At 48.8% G+C, this 14,544-nt stretch overlaps 1 protein-coding gene across 1 annotated transcript in view; it reads right to left on the bottom strand.

Moving 5' to 3' along the window:
* Positions 1-14,544, bottom strand: part of LOC137428581 (receptor-type tyrosine-protein phosphatase delta) — a 417,416-nt gene that overhangs the window by 333,637 nt on the left and 69,235 nt on the right. The window contains exon 9 of the mRNA XM_078777195.1: positions 841-918. Within this exon, the coding sequence (XP_078633321.1) occupies positions 841-918 (78 nt within the window). The remainder of the gene's footprint in view (positions 1-840; positions 919-14,544) is intronic.

Below are 14,544 nucleotides of genomic sequence, written 5' to 3'. Positions count from 1 at the left end.
ATAAAATGTCAATAGAAGTCAAATCAATCGTCAAACCTTACTAGCCAGAAAATGGTCACGGAATTGAAGTTTTGGACCTAACTAATTGGGCAGTAGTAGTGAAGAGGATGAACCACAGCTTTTTATGCTGCAATCTGTTCACCATGGCAAAGGTTACCACGAAGGTGTTTCAAGCCTCATTGACAGGGCAGTTATAAAGGGGGAAAGGGGGTGAATCTCAGTGCGTTTTAATCATAAAGGAGTAAAACCTCATCCGGTGGATACATCCTAATCCTGCTTGCGGGATCGCTTTCAAGTTTCTGATCTACTTAATGATGTACGCTCCAATGCATTTATTCACACAGACTCATTATGCTCTATACTTATTCCAAATAGGCTATCCAGCCTATCAGGTCCCTCCATTTTTATGAATAAACATATATATATATATATATATATATATATATATATATATATATATATATATATATATATATATATATATATATATATATATATATATATATATATATATATATATAATAAGCAGCTGTCTTGCAACAAATCAAATCAATGAATGAAGTATATGAAGTTTACAGACTATCATCATTATTGGGCTTGGCTATCATGGCAAGAAAACCACGCGCTTTGACATTACTAACCCAGACAAATTGCAATTTTAACCTATAAGCACCAGATTAAAGAAGTTCAGCCCATTGTGGCAAAACCCAGAACTCATGAAGCATATCATAAGTATAACAATCATAGGCATATGTTAAAACTTTCTAAACATTTATTTAACAAAGCAGTAGAATTAGATTCTTCTTCACTGTCCTCTCTCCCTCTCAATGTTTTAATTACCTGCTCCTCACTAAGCATCAGATCCTGGAGACGTGGTGGCTCCCGTGGCTCAGATCCCTCTAGATGCACCCAATGTATCTGAGATAGAGAGATACAATAACCATGGTTTTTTGCCATTGTCACATTATATCCTCATTATTCATATAAAAGTGCATTTCATCTTAATACAAATGCCATCGTTGTAATAGATGGCCACGAGGCCAATGAAAGGAATGTAAAAATTGAAGAAAAAAGAAAAATAAAATCTCAGCATATAACCCATGTACGATCGAATCTGATCTTGCTCTTTACAGAGGCTCACACGTCCGCCAGAGTGGTTTCAATCTTGAAAGGGTCTATATAGGGCAAGGTGTTAAACCCAAAATATGAGCCATACAGAAATCGGGAAATTTAAATGAGGGTGTAATGGTGTCTGCTCCGAGTATGACATTGGCGGTACAAACCCTGGCCGAGCCATACCAAAGACTTTGCTCAACTAAGTATGGTGAGAAAAGCGGCGCCATTGTTGTGACGTCACTGGCACCCAGTGTGTCCTGGGAAGTGACGGCACTTTCCCCAAGTTCAGTGGGGACATCCCCCAAGCTTTGTCTCGTCTAACAGTCTTGTGTTGTGTCGCATATGTTTATCTGTATTTACATCTGTGTCGGTGTCAGCTCCATTGCAAGCCTTAGAGCCGGGTACGTGATAATGTAACCCAAGCAGCATAGAAAATTGATGCTTTAGCTTGTTTGATGCTTTAGTTAAAGAGGATAGTATGACCTGGGTGGGGATACCAGTTAGCAAATAGTGTAAGTTCAGTCGGACCCCGCTATTTGCGGGTGATAAAATGCGACATGTTTCTCAATTCGTGGAAAAGTGTCCTGCAAATTCGCGGTTTTTTTCTATTCGCGGCCATGTTCCGCGAATTCGCGGTTTATCAGGGGGCGCAAAATTAATTTTTTCATGAGCCCCGTTAGCTTGACATACGGTATTTATAAAAACCCATCTTTCACAAGACATGCATAATGCAGCTGGACATACACACAAAAACATCTTGTACGAGCCACGAGCAAGACCTGCTCCTGTGTTTGCTGCCGTGTGTTTCACGTTTTCAAGGCTTTCGCGGGATATCCCGTCATTCAAACTGTGAATAGCTTCACATGATATTCCACCGTGCAGAGGTAAATATTGCTTCGTGGGATATCCCACCAGCTGGATAACACGTCATCCCTGCGAGTTACTGTACAGAATGAAAACACTCCACAGTATCTATTAGTGCAATTAGCTGTCTCCCTTTTCCCCCATTGAAAAAATGACTCGGCATTCATTCACGGATTTTCGACATTCGTGGATTATTGCCGACATTCGCGGGTTTTGTCTCGCCTTTTCCAGGATGTTCATCGACCTTCGCGGATTATCATCGACGTTCTTGGGACTTGCATCACCATTCGCGGATTTTGCCCCCACCGTCGCGGTTTGGTCCTCTATATTCGTGGATTTTCATGACTCGGGAACCTATCCCCCCTTTTTCCATTGAAACAATGCCCCGCTATTTGAGGGTTTCGCTATTCACAGATTTTCCAGGAACGTATCCCCCGCGAATAGAGGAGTCCGACTTTATTTAATTATTTTTGAAGTACTGTAAGTCTCCAAACTCTGTCACCATGGAAGTGAAGAGATTGCATTGAGACACTGGTTTATGCTATATGTTTCGAGTCAACAATGAACAAACCATACACTGCTTCAATCCAGTAACTGCAGTCACGACAAATTATATTTACTATATTATTATTATTAACATTATTATTATTATTATGAAAACAATACTACTGTATTAAGAAACCTGGGCTAATTTGTCTGAAGCAGCTTGAAGGTGATGTATGAAGGCATGAAGCCTAAGGCCTAAACGTACTGTGTCATTGTAAGATCCGTAACATCTGTGCTTTTGATATTTGATGGTCATTTTAACAACAGGTTTGTTTGTGTTTCAAACTGAATGAAAAACGTAAAGGTGGAGCATGATGATTGTGATATATGAAAGATTCAACGATATGTTCGATCCACACTGTATAGAAATCAAAATGGCGGTGTGTGGAGTCAGCCATCCGTAGTGACATCACAGAGGTAATCACGTCACATCACCCCTGCCATGTAGCCAGATCCTCAGCTATGATTGGTGTAAGTTTGTGAGGGACATGCATACATTGGTATGATGCATACATACATATGGCCAGACAAACACTGTTCTAGACGGCTTTACTCTATGGGCTGCACCGTAAAAAAAAAAAAAAGGCATATATAGTGAAGATCGCACAGGATATTTAATTTACAATTGTATATGAGCGATCTACCTTAATTTCCAATCAAATGAGGGCATGCTCAAACATGGACCACAAGTTCGCCTTCTTTGCACCAGATGGAATTTTTGTTTTGTCAAATGAGATTAATTGACCAGACTGGAACAGATGGTCAGACAGGTCAAAGGTCGACATGGTTTAAAAGCTATGGTAAAGGCTATGGTTTAATTAAATTTATAATGCAGACATAAAACATGAAAAAAAAAATACAAAAGAAAGGCACAGGTAAGACAGATAGCTTTATAGAAAGATATTCAGGCCAAGAGAGAACACTACCCAGAATGATAGTGATCTTGCGAATTATGACTGTCTTGCGAATGGCATCATACTTTTCATGTTTAAAATGGTCGGGAGCGCGGGTTGGGGGTGGCTAGTGGGGATGTAACATTGAGCGTGTATTTTAACAAGAAAACGTGACACAGATTATATTAAGTCATTTAATACCTGATTTGACATCATTTCACAGTGTTATAGGCATAACTTGGGACAAATTATCATCTCATCCCTAAGACATTCATTCATACAAAACTATTACAAGATTACTGGACTTACTATAATGGTTATGTAAGATACTACAACATAATGAATGCAAATGCTTCTGCTGAAAACACCAAAATTTGAGAAGTAATGAAAGGTTTAAACACATCTGAAGTACTAATAGTCAGGGCCCTTAGGGATATTTTGGTTCAAATTCTTCCAAAAGCATCAAATTTGGCGCAGATGTTGCCCATGCCATACTCTTTCGATTTTTGACGGGCGCCAAGGGCGGTATGATCCGGGGACCATACCGGTCCATCCCGCCATGTCACCTGACCTATGACGTCATAATTAGGATATGCATCCAATCACATGGCGTACTATAAGTGGTCAAAGTTCAAAATGAATCGATCGAAAAATGAAGGCAGGGATCCATTTTTAAGGTTTTCATAAAATCCAATATGGCCGCCAGGTCACATGACCTATGACGTCATATTTATGACATGTATACAATCATGTATACATGAACCCGGATCATGATCGCACAAAAATTAAACACAAGGATATGGCATACAGTTCATAAAACATCAAAATCCGTACCTTTGTAATTAGACTGATGAACTGCATATGCCTGAAAATTAGGAAATAGACATGTAAATATTTCCTCTAATTGTCAAAAATAAGGTCAGAGTTCGATTACCCAACCCAGAAACATAAAATGGTGAACCTCGCGTAAACCTTGACAAAAAACTCAAAAACCGACATGTTTGACTCAAAAATGACCTTTAAGATGACCTTGAGGGTTGACCTTGACCTGGAATCATCAAAATAACATCATAATTGGATTCCACGACCTCGAAAACCCCTGAAAAGTGGTATCATACATGATTCCAACCCTTTTGGTTATTTAACTGATTTTCCTCTAATCCGGGTGGCGGCCATTTAGTATTTCGCCAATATGGGGCCCCCGGGGGGGGGGGGGCGCCCGTCTTGGCGCCCGTCAAAAATCGAAAGAGTATGGCATGGGCAACATCTGGGCCAAATTTGGTGCTTTTGGAAGAATTTGAACCAAACGGCCCCAAAATATTCCTAAGGGCCCTGACTATAAGACACATAAACATAATAAGAAAAAAATAAATAAAAGCCAATACTCAATCGATTAATTTATCAATCATTGCACACTCGACGTATACATCTCAGTTGATTAATCATTCATGTCGAAAAATCATGAGCAAACATTAGTAACAGAGGAGTTGAGGAAAAACAAGCAAAAACTACAACGGCACTTGGTAGAGTGCATACGTTTTGACTGAACAGTTTACGTGTTGTATCCCACTGATAGGCCGGACTGGAATCGGACCTGAACCAAAATCGAATCAGCTTGTTCTTGTCACCTACTCAACTCATCCACCAAGTTTTGTCATAATCCGTCCACGACTTTTTGAAATATCATTCTGTAGTGGTTCCCGCTGAATGTACACAATCGCCTTGCACCTGCCAGGACGTGGCCAGGGCGCGATCGCCATGCCGGGCTCGTCCGGACGGGCCCAGACGCGCCTCTCCTGGGCATGCCCGGACTCGCTGTTCCCAGGCACGCCCGAACCTCCTGGGCACGCCCGGTCTCGTCTTTCACGGGCATGCCCGCTCTCGCCTTTCCAGGGCTCGCCCAGAGCGCCCGGGCATGCCCAGCCTCGACTTGCCAGGCCGCGTCCAGGACGCCCGGGCATGTCCAGACTCGCCTTTCCAGGGCTCGCCCAGAGTGTCCGGGCATGCCCGCTCTCGCCTTTCCAGGGCTCGCCCAGAGCGCTCGGGCATGCCCAGCCTCGACTTGCCAGGCCGCGTCCAGGACACCCGGGCATGTCCAGACTCGCCTTTCCAGAACTCGCCCTTGACACCCGGGCATGCCCGTTCTCGGTTTTCCCGGGCAAACGCCCCGGCATAAATGTGTATATATATTGCTGCCCGATAAACGGGCTTTTGAGAATACCTGAGCTGTTTTGTTTCAATAAAGACGAATTCCGTCTTTGGTCGCGTCAATTCTTTCGACTCGCGTTGGAGCGCAGCTCCTTCACTGGTGACCTACCGACATGGACACGGCAGTGACTCCTAAACTGCCTACCTTCTGGGAGGCTCACGCGGCTGTTTGGTTCGCCCAGGCGGACTCCCAGTTCGCCCTGCGAGGCATCACCGCGGACGACACCCGCTTCCACCACGTCGTGGCAGCGCTCGGTTCCGCCACCGCGGCCCGCGCCCTGAGCCTCCTCGAGCACCCGCCAGCTGCCGACAAGTATGACGCGCTGAAGACGCTCCTCCTCGACGCTTTCGCCCTCTCACCGGCGGCACGCGCACGGCGCCTGCTCGACCTGCCCGAGCTCGGTGACACGCGCCCGTCCGAGCTCATGGACTATATGCTCTCGTTGCTCGGTGAGCACTCTTCGGATTTTCTGTTCCGCGAGCTGTTCCTTCGCCAGCTGCCTCACCCGGTACGCTTCGCCCTGGCTGGCACGTCGATCACCGATCCCCGCGCCCTCGCCAGGGAAGCCGATAAGATCTCCTCACCGGGCCAACACATCGGCGCGGCTACCTGGAGCCCGCCGCCGTCCGAGGCGACGCCCACGACGCCCGAGCACCCTGCGCGGTTGGAGGCCGAACTGCCGGTGCAACTGGCGGCCGCCACGCCGCGCCGACTGCTTCCGACACGACGGCCGGGGCCTCCACCTGACCAGGCGTGGTGTTATTACCACGCCAGGTTCGGACACAAGGCTCGGACGTGCCGACCCCCGTGCACTTTCGGCAGGTCGGGAAACGGCCGGGCCAGCGTTCATTCCCAGCCATGAGCGCCGGCCACTCAGGCAACTTGCTTTTTATTCGGGACAAAGCGTCCGGGCGGCGTTTCCTTTGTGACACCGGCGCCCAACTGAGCGTCATACCCGCCTCCGAGCAGGACAGGCGGGACGCCGTTTGCGGCCCCTCTTTGGTCGCTGCTAATGGCTCGGCCATATGCACTTTCGGCCCGCGCGACGTCACCCTCTGCTTCGGCAGCCAGCGCTTTCAGTGGACCTTTGTGACCGCCTGCGTCCCCATGGCCTTGCTGGGCGCTGACTTCCTCTGCGCGCATGGGCTGCTGGTCGACGTCAAACGTCGTCGCCTTGTCAACGCCGAGACCTTCAGCTCCCTGGCGTGCACGATGAGCAGCTCCGCGCCGACCGAACTGGCGTGCGCCCTCCCGACGGCGAACGAGTTCGCTCGCCTGCTCGCGGAATTCCCGGCCCTCACGCGGCCGACGTTTTCGGCCGTCGCAGTGCGGCATGGGATCGAGCACCACATACCCACTACGGGCCCGCCGGTCTACGCCAGGGCCCGCCGCCTCGACCCGGCCAAGCTCGCCGTGGCAAAGGCCGAGTTTGATGCGTTGGAGCACCTCGGCATCGTGCGGCGCTCCAATAGCGCGTGGGCCTCACCACTGCACATCGTGCCAAAGCCGGGGGCGGATGGCGCCCATGTGGCGACTACCGCCGCCTCAACGACGCTACCACCCCCGACAGGTACCCGATCCCGCACATCCAGGACTTTTCCGCCCGTTTGGCGGGACGGGTCATATTTTCCAAAATTGACCTGATACGGGGATACCACCAGGTACCTGTCCGGGCGGCCGACGTCCCGAAGACGGCCGTCATCACGCCGTTCGGCCTGTTCGAATTTTTGAGGATGCTGTTTGGCCTCAAGAACGCGGCCCAGGCGTTCCAGCGCTTAATGGACGGCATGCTGCGCGACCTGCCATTTCTTTTCGTCTATCTGGACGACATCCTCGTCGCCAGCACGTCCCGCGCCGAGCACCTCCTCCACCTCCGAACACTGTTCGGTCGCCTCAGCGAGCACGGCTTAATTGTCAACCCGGCCAAATGCCACTTCGGCACGACGACCGTTGACTTTTTGGGCCACCGCATCACCAAGACCGGGGCCGTGCCGCTGCCGACCAAGGTCGAGGCCATCACCACGTTCCCGCGTCCCCGTTCCATCAAGGCCCTACAAGAGTTCCTCGGCATGGTGAATTTTATCACCGATTCGTGCCCCGCGCTGCTCAGCTCATGCGGCCCCTTTACGAGGCCCTCCGGGGCAAGCCGGCCAAGCATGACATCGTTTGGTCCCCGGCCATGGACGCGGCCTTCGCGAGCGCAAAACGGGCCCTCGCCGACGCAACGCTGCTGGCTCACCCGGTGCTCAACACGCCCATCACCCTCACTACGGACGCCTCCAACTACGCGGTGGGCGCCGTCCATGAACAATGGGTGGACGGGGTTTGGCAGCCACTCGCTTTTTTCAGCCGGCAACTCCGGCCGAATGAGTTAAAATAGAGCACGTTCGACCGCGAGCTGCTCGGTCTATTCCTGGCCGTTCGCCATTTCCGACACCTCCTGGAGGGCCGGCCGTTCACGGCTTTCGTCGACCACAAGCCGTTGGTCTACGCAATGGCCAAAGTCACGGAGCCGTGGTCGGCCCGCCAGCAGCGCCACCTCTCCGCCGTGTCGGAATTCACCACGGACATCCGGCACGTCGCCGGCAAAGACAACGCCGTGGCCGACTGTCTTTCTCGGGCCAGCGTGAACGCGGTCCACCTCGGCGTGGACTTCGCGCTCATGGCGGCCGACCAGACCACGGACCCTTCAGTGCAGGCCCTCCGGGCGGCAGACACGGGCCTCCACCTGGCCGACATCCCCTTCGCGGGCACCGTCCTGCTCTGCGACGTCTCCCAGGGCCAGCCTCGCCCCATCGTGCCCATTTCCTGGCAACGCCGAATCTTCGCCTCCATCCACGGCCTTTCTCACCCGGGCCGGAAAGCTTCTCAGAAGCTGGTGTCGGCGCGTTTCGTCTGGCACGGCCTTCGATGGAACGTCCGCGACTGGGCCAACGCCTGCACGGCCTGCCAGCGGGCCAAGGTCCACCGCCACACCCAGGCCCCGCTAGCACCTTTCACCGTGCCTGCACGGCGTTTCGACCACGTCCACGTGGACCTGGTGGGTCCCCTGCCCCCATGGCGGGGGTTCACCCACCTGCTCACCATGGTGGACAGGACCACCAGGTGGCCGGAGGCAGTGCCCCTCACCTCCACCACCACCGCCGACGTGGCGCAGGCGTTCATCGCCACCTGGGTCGCGCGCTTCGGCGCACCGGCGGACATCTCGTCCGACCGCGGCCCACAGTTCACGTCCGAACTTTGGGGCGCGGTCGCCCGCTCGTTGGGGGTCACGCTGCACCGCACCACGGCCTACCACCCCCAAGCCAACGGATTGTGCGAGCGGTTTCACCGCTCCATGAAGGCCGCACTCATGGCCGGCCTTCAGGACGACGGTTGGACCGACCGGCTGCCGTGGGTCCTTTTGGGCCTCCGCATGGCCCCCAAGGAGGACCTCCGGGCATCCGCCGCCGAGCTCGTCTACGGCCAGCCGCTCCGCGTCCCGGGCGAGTACGTGCCCGACGCTACCAGTCCCTGGTCCGCCGCACACCAGAGCTCGGACCTCCAGGAGGCCGCCCGACGATTTGCCCCTGTGCCAACGTCCTGCCACGGTGGCCGCCAGTCCTACGTCCCCCCGGCGCTTCGCACAGCGGAGTACGTCTTTGTGCGTCATGACGTGCACCGGGGGCCACTCCGGCCGCCGTACGACGGGCCCTTCCGGGTCCTCCGACGGGGCGACAAGTCCTTCGTCGTCGACGTCGGCGGCCGGTCGGACCGGATCTCTGTGGACCGCCTCAAACCGGCGCACGTGGACGTCGACCGACCACCACGGTTGGCCCTTCCTCCGCGGCGAGGCCGCCCCCCATCTACAGTTCCCCCCGCTCGACCACCCACCACCGGATCGGACCCCCCCCCCCCCACGACCCTCCAGGGGTCGCTTTGGCCGGGTCATCCGGACCCCCCTTAAATTGAACCTGCCGGTGCAGGTCGATTCTGGAGGGGCATGTGTAGCGGTTCCCGCTGAATGTACACAATCACCTTGCACCTGCCAGGACGTGGCCAGGGCGCGATCGCCATGCCGGGCTCGTCCGGACGGGCCCAGACGCGCCTCTCCTGGGCATGCCCGGACTCGCTGTTCCCGGGCACGCCCGAACCTCCTGGGCACGCCCGGTCTCGTCTTTCCCGGGCATGCCCGCTCTCGCCTTTCCAGGGCTCGCCCAGAGCGCTCGGGCACGCCCAGCCTCGACTTGCCAGGCCACGTCCAGGACGCCCGGGCATGTCCAGACTCGCCTTTCCAGGACTCGCCCTTGACACCCGGGCATGCCCGGTCTCGGTTTTCCCAGGCAAACGCCCCGGCATAAATGTGTATATATATTGCTGCCCGATAAACGGCCTTTTGAGAATACCTGAGCTGTTTTGTTTCAATAAAGCAACTCGGACGAATTCCGTCTTTGGTCGCGTCAATTCTTTCGACTCGCGTTGGAGCGCAGCTCCTTCAATTATATCTATCATTTTTGGTCCGATCTCTCAATTGTGATGACTCACTTAAAAAAATTATAGTATCTCGATCCAGATCCTCACCAAAATCAAACCAAATCGACCTTGTCAAACACCCAAAATGTCCACAAAATGTCATCCGAATCCATCCATAACTTTTTGTTGAGCTTTGATATTGAGCTATATATAGTTTTTGGCCCCATCTTTCAATGATGAAGAATCATTTAAAAAAATATGGTTTCCAGATCTGGATCTTCACCAAAGTCGAAAAAAATTCGTCCTTGTCTCACACCCAACCTGTCCAGCAATGAAAAAAAACAATGCAGTCTGCCAGCCCCCCAATTCAAGAAAATACTTTGCTACAACTTTCTATGGGGAACCTTATAAAAGCATTGTTAAAATAATTTATAAAATCCTCTGGACAAAAATTATCACCTCAACTTGCTTCCTCACAAAACTAATTCAGGAAATTCGTTGAACACAATCCATATTTTCAGAATATATCCTGACTGGTATTGAGCAAATAAATCCAGGTCTAAATCCCCCTTAATGAATCATTAATCGTTGTTTAAAATATCCCAGAAGACAAACTCATTGACTTGCAATTACAGTCACGTGAAAAAGTAAGTACACCCCATGTAAAGTTTTGACTTTTTCAACATATTTCAACATACAGCTATTTGATCTTCATTTCAACAATATTGACAGATAAAGGTGATATAATCTAACAAATATAATGAAACATTTACATTTTGTAGTCCATTGTATAGTTTAAATAAACATAAATGCAAATTTCGCACGTGGAAAAAGTAAGTACACCCTTGGCTCTAATAGGTGGTATTGCCCCCTTTGGCAGAAACAACCTCAAGTAGGCGTTTCTTATAACTGTGTACCAGTGTCTGACATCGACTGGGAGAAATTTTTACTCACTCCTCCATGCAGAATTCTTTCAGCTGTGCGATGTTTGAGGGGTTTCTTGCATGCACAGCTCGTTTCAAATCCCCCCACAACATCTCGATGGGATTTAGATCCGGGCTTTGACTTGGCCATTCCAGAACCCACCATTTCTTTCTTTTCAGCCATTCCTTGGTGGATTTACTGACATGTTTAGGGTCATTGTCATGTTGCAAGGTCCACCTTCGGTTGAGCTTCAACTCTCCGACAGATGGCCTCACATTATCCTCAAGCATCCTCTGGTACAATGGAGAATTTATAGTGGATTCTATGATGGTGAGCTGCCGAGGCCCTGATGCAGCAAAGCTGCCCCAAACCATAATATTTCCACCACCAGGCTTTACAGTTGGTATCAGGTTCTTGTGGTCAAATGCTGTCTTTGGTTTTTGCCAAACATGTCTTCTGGTACTGTGGCCAAATAGCTCTACCTTTGACTCATCTGTCCAGAGCACATTGTTCCAGAAGTGCTGGTCTTTGCCTAGGTGTTCATTGGTGTTATTTCTGGACAGCAAAGGTTTCCTCCTGGCACACCTCCCATGTAGATCAAATTTGTGCAGCCTCTTTCTAATGGTGGACTCGTGCCCTTTGACATCAACAGTGGCAAGAGCTACCTGAAGGTCACGTGATGACATTCTGGGGTTCTTAGAGACTTCTTTCAGGATCTTGCGGTCTGCTCTCGGGCTGAACTTGCTGGGGCGGCCTGGCCTGAACAAGTTGGCAGTTGTTTGTAATCTTCTCCACTTGTAGATGATCTTCCGGACAGTCGAATGATTGATTTCAAATTGTTTGGAGATCTTTTTAAATCCCTTCCCAGACTCGTAGGCATCTATAACCTTCTTTCTGAAGTCCTCAGAGAGCTCTTTTGATCTAGACATGGTGACGCCGCACACTTCAACAACAAAGAGCAAACCAAACTAAACGTCTGAGGTTTAAATAAGACAGGTTCCTCCAAGATCCTATCTAACGATGTTCTAATCATTTGCACCTGAGCTGGTGCACCTGATTCTAATTATAGGTATTTGATGTAGTGATAAATGTAGGGGTGTACTTACTTTTTCCACATGCGAAATTTGCATTTATGTTTATTTGAATTATACAATGGACTACAAAATGTAAATGTTTCATGATATTTGTAATATTATATCACATTTATCTATCAATATTGTTGAAATGAAGATCAAATAGCTGTATGTTGAAATATGTTGAAAAAGTCAAAACTTTACATGGGGTGTACTTACTTTTTCACGTGACTGTATCTGAAACCTCTGTTGCAGTGCATTGAAGACCAGTTTTTTTTTACTGCCTATGGAATCAACCTGGTTTGATGCTTCCGCATTGGAATGCTGTTTTGATGCTTTGATCTGGTTTTACCTCATTGATATATATATATATATATATATATATATATATATATATATATATATATATATATATATATATATATATACAGTATATATATATATATATATATATCATAATCCATCCACAACTTTTTTGAAATATTGTGCGATATGTCGTTTTTGGTCCCATCTCAATGATGGTGAAGAAGTCCTTAAAAAAAATTTTTTAAATGATCTTATCCGAATCTGGATCCGGATCTTCACTGAAATTGAATTAATTCGTCCTTGTCACACATTCAACCTCTCTACCAAATGTTGTCCAAATTCATCCACAACTTTTTCAAATATCGTACTATGTGTCGTTTTTGGCAACATCTGAATGGTGAAGAATCACTTAAAATAATTAGAAAAAATTATCTTATCCGAATCTGGATCCGGATCTCCACTGAAATTGCATCAATTTGTCCTTTCACAACCTCTCCACCAAATGTTGTCCGAATCCATCCACAACTTTATGAGATATCCTGGTCACAGTCATACAGACAAACAGACATCAATCAGAAAGGGGTGAAATAGTAACCTTCGTCCACCTTCGATGGTGAACGTAATAATGTATCGCAGGCTTCAAAATCATTTTTTGCATGAAAACGTAATTTATAGGTGTCACTCAGCGACTAAGACTTGAATTCTCTTTAGAGCTGTCCTTAATAGTTTCACCTTGACAGCCTTGAGGCAGTTTAAAACTAAACCTGTGGGAGCAATCAACTTAGTTAACTCATTATAAACCTACACTACAAGAAAAGCCATTTAAAAAATCTGCAACTTCAACGTAGGAAAAAGAGCAGAAAAACAAAAAGTGAAGGGAAAAAATTAAGTGGCAATAGTGCCAAAATAATATTAGTCAATCACCATCCTGATCTTTGACTTCTGCCTCACCCATCAGCCACAACAGAAATGCTTTTGTCTTTGAGTCCTGTTTTTTTCTGAAAGTCAAAAAGCTCTGGAATTGGGACGTAAAGATGAAATAGGTGATGAATCAATAAAATGAATTACAACAAGATAGATGTGCAGCCGAAATACACTCAGTCTGACTGCTAATGTACAGGGTGTTCCAAAAAACCCAGACAATTTTGGTTGTTAATATATTTAGAACCCCAAATGATAAGATACCCTTTGGTGTATGAATATGAATGAATGAATTATCGTTTTAAGGCCATTTTCCCCGCTAGGGCGGGGGTTGGCCTTGCGGGACCCATGATAATCATGGTTCCCTGTTTGAGGCAATGTTTTTATGGCCGGATGCCCTTCCTGGCGCCAACCCCCTGTCGCCTCTTGCGATGCGCAGGGATACGGTGTACCTATTCTAAACCGGGGTACACACCGGTATCATTCATCCCAGCAAGCTGGTACTCAATTTGCCGACCTCGGAAGGATGACAGGCTGAGTCAACCCCCCTGGTGTTAATTCAGCGATCGACCGGGATTCGAACCCAGGATCCTCGGATCCCAAGCCGGCACCCTAACCGCTAAGCCAACACCATCAATACACTTCAATGTGAGCTTCGATTGTCACACGCAGTACATCGACGGGGTAGACAGTTTCTTGCCATGTTCGGCTCAGCATGTTTGTGTCCACCAGTACGCATGCAGCTGCAATATGAGAATGAAGATGTTGTAGACAACACCTTTGACAAACTCCAACAGAAAAGAAATCAAGGGGGGGTATGCCTGGTGATTGTGGGGGTCAGGCGGTTGGTCCATCTTGTTTTTCATTGATGACAGCTCGAACGACTAAGGCCCAATGTGGGGGAGTGACGTCCTGTTGAAAATGATATTGGGTTGCAGGTCTTCAATCTGTGGGAATGCGAATCCTTTCAACATGTTCATGTAAATTGTTGAGCTCACTGTGTCCTCCACAAAGAAAAACAGACCCACCAAGCAGTCATGGAGAAAGTCACACCACACATTGACATTTGGATTGTTGTGTATGTGTTCAATAACCACGTGGGGATTTTCAGAGCCACAGATCCTCACATTGTTCCGGTTGACCTCCCCAGATACGTGAAAACAAGCTTTGTCTGTGAACATGACCTTTTTCGGGTAATCTTCATCATCCTCTATGCGACTGAGCATTTCTAAGGCAAATG

Source organism: Myxine glutinosa, chromosome 1, assembly GCF_964187855.1.
Source record: "Myxine glutinosa chromosome 1, kmMyxGlut1.1, whole genome shotgun sequence".
NCBI classification, from domain to species: Eukaryota; Metazoa; Chordata; class Myxini; order Myxiniformes; family Myxinidae; genus Myxine; species Myxine glutinosa.
Note: the sequence above shows the minus strand (reverse complement) of the source record. Positions and strands in the feature narration are given on the sequence as shown.